General features: G+C 37.7%; 1 protein-coding gene across 6 annotated transcripts in view; it reads right to left on the minus strand.

The window, feature by feature from the left end:
- Pez (protein tyrosine phosphatase non-receptor pez) overlaps positions 1-1,815 on the minus strand; it is a 26,559-nt gene extending 24,744 nt beyond the window's left edge. The window contains exons 1-2 of one of the 6 annotated variants that reach the window (XM_017628450.1): positions 1,565-1,815; positions 660-1,115 (exon numbers count right to left, since the gene is read on the minus strand). In XM_017628450.1, the coding sequence (XP_017483939.1) occupies positions 660-744 (85 nt within the window). In that variant the 5' untranslated portion in view covers positions 745-1,115; positions 1,565-1,815. Of the gene's footprint in view, positions 1-659 lie in introns of all 6 variants that reach the window. The other 5 variants (XM_017628447.1, XM_017628448.1, XM_017628446.1 and 2 more) reach the window with 5 other exon arrangements.
- Positions 1,816-2,103: the final 288 nt, after the last annotated feature.

Consider the following 2,103-nt stretch of genomic DNA (forward strand, 5'->3'; position numbering starts at 1 on the left):
TATTTTTACAATCCAGATGTCTTGAATGCTTCTATTAATCTTCGAGTTTAGAAATACTGTTAGTATGTGCTCTATAGTGAGTGTTGTTGCACTAAATGAGTAAATTGGTGGTCGAGTTTTGGTGAAGATGTGGGCGGTGTTAAAAAGGTCTGTTCCAGTCCGAAGCTAATTTTATGCATTGACTACGTGATAGTTTTGTGTTGTAGTTGTTCCTGGAAATTGCGGCTGCTATTTGCACAGCCTTTGTCGGACTGAAATTATTAATAAATTGTTTTTTTTTTTTTTAGAATGTTGTTGTAGCAGCATACAAATTCCCCAAAGACTTTTTGGGGAGTGTTGCTGGAGTGACAGTCCTTGGCCAGATATAAATCTGGGTCGTTCCGGTTACGTAGACCCGACTGTCGTGGGAACGTTTTTTTTTTTTTAGAATCTTATCTACAAGTGTGTGTAAAAATGTTTTGATGCGAGCCACGCGTTTGGGCGCAGCAGCCCAAAATTGTTGTGCAAATCACTAGATTTGAGAATTTTTGTTTTTTTTTGTGGTGTTTTCGAAGCAAATTATGGCAACTACCTACATATTACTTTTCTTTTAACACCCCCACCGAGATATATATATGTATGTACAAACATGTGTACAGTGCACAAAAATAAAAACTCACCCAATAAATGATGCACAGAGATGACAAACAGGCTCTTCGAAGTCACGTTGTATTGACGACACTTTTTCAGAAATTTCAACGGCATTGCTATCTAATTGGACTTGCTTTGGTCTGCACAAGCACTTGTTATTTCTAGCTTCGCAGCGTCGTTCGTTGTATTCGCTATGTCGCTTTTGTTGTTGTTGTAAACTTCGTTGACGCCGTCGTTTGCTATCATCCGCCTTTCACGTTGACGTTAGCTGCTAGACACATTCAACCAACCCACAATTGGACTTGTTGCGCCAACGTACACGATTTCCAACAATGGTAATCAGTCGGCGTCGACGTCGGCGACAACGCTTCAGTCTGTTGTTGCTATTACTGGAGCAGCGACAGCCACACGCACCTTTTTGTAGTATCGTTGGCCATTTGCATATTAATTACACAATCTTTATCCCCATACACTGCTTTGGGTTTCTAAAAATGTATAATTTTTATGTATTACCTTTCTTCGGGGGGTTTTTAATGTGAATAAGTGTACACGTACACGAATTTGGCCCGCCGCCTACACAGAAGAACTTTATTAACCCACTATTTATGGTTGGTCTTATTAATTAGTACTATGTATAAGGCACAGAATTTTCGCATTCGATTGTTTTTTAAGGCACAATAAAAACAGCTAACGAGTATTTGCAGCTGTAATTCAATTTGATATGCTTGAAACTAGCCAACACTTGACATACTTAACAGTGCGGCTAACACAAATATTCGTAATTTAATTGTAAGAAACTTTCGCAAATTTTCCACGCTATCACGCAATCGGCCGTCGTTGTTTAGATTTCTATGATTATGCGCAAATTATTCACCAAGAATATTACACCTACTCGTTATCCGTTTGATGATAAATGAAAAGTTAATAAACTCACACAAAAAATGTTAACAGAAAACATAAAATTATTTTAAGAAAAGAAGAAAGAATTTCGCTGCGAGGGAATTAAATGGAAATGTCAATATCATCGAGGACGTCAGTTGAAAATAGAATGTCAAACTTGCTGGAATTTTTCTGGAATGTACTAACGGCAATCAGTGGAATGAACTGTCGGAAGTACAGGGCGATAAACAGTTTTTGAAATGCAAGTTGACAATAAAGCTGCATTTACATGAGGCGATTTTTTCACAACGGATAATCGCATGCAAAAGTCGACTTGCTCTCAACTTTGAGTAAAGCGATTTTTGAATCATTGGCTGCGTTTCTTTATTCATTCTGAACGTTTGGAATAAACTTTTTTGTTTATTTATTCTTTAGAACGTTCCTGATGNTATGCAAGTTGACAATAAAGCTGCCTTTACATGAGGCGATTTTTTCACAACGGATAATCGCATGCAAAAGTCGACTTGCTCTCAACTTTGAGGCAAGCGATTTTTGAATCATTGGCTGCGTTTCTTTATTCATTCTGAACGTTTG

The sequence above is a fragment of the Rhagoletis zephyria genome, unplaced genomic scaffold, assembly GCF_001687245.7.
Source record: "Rhagoletis zephyria isolate East Lansing unplaced genomic scaffold, Rhagoletis_zephyria_1.1 Rzeph_scaffold_05982, whole genome shotgun sequence".
Classification (NCBI taxonomy): Eukaryota; Metazoa; Arthropoda; class Insecta; order Diptera; family Tephritidae; genus Rhagoletis; species Rhagoletis zephyria.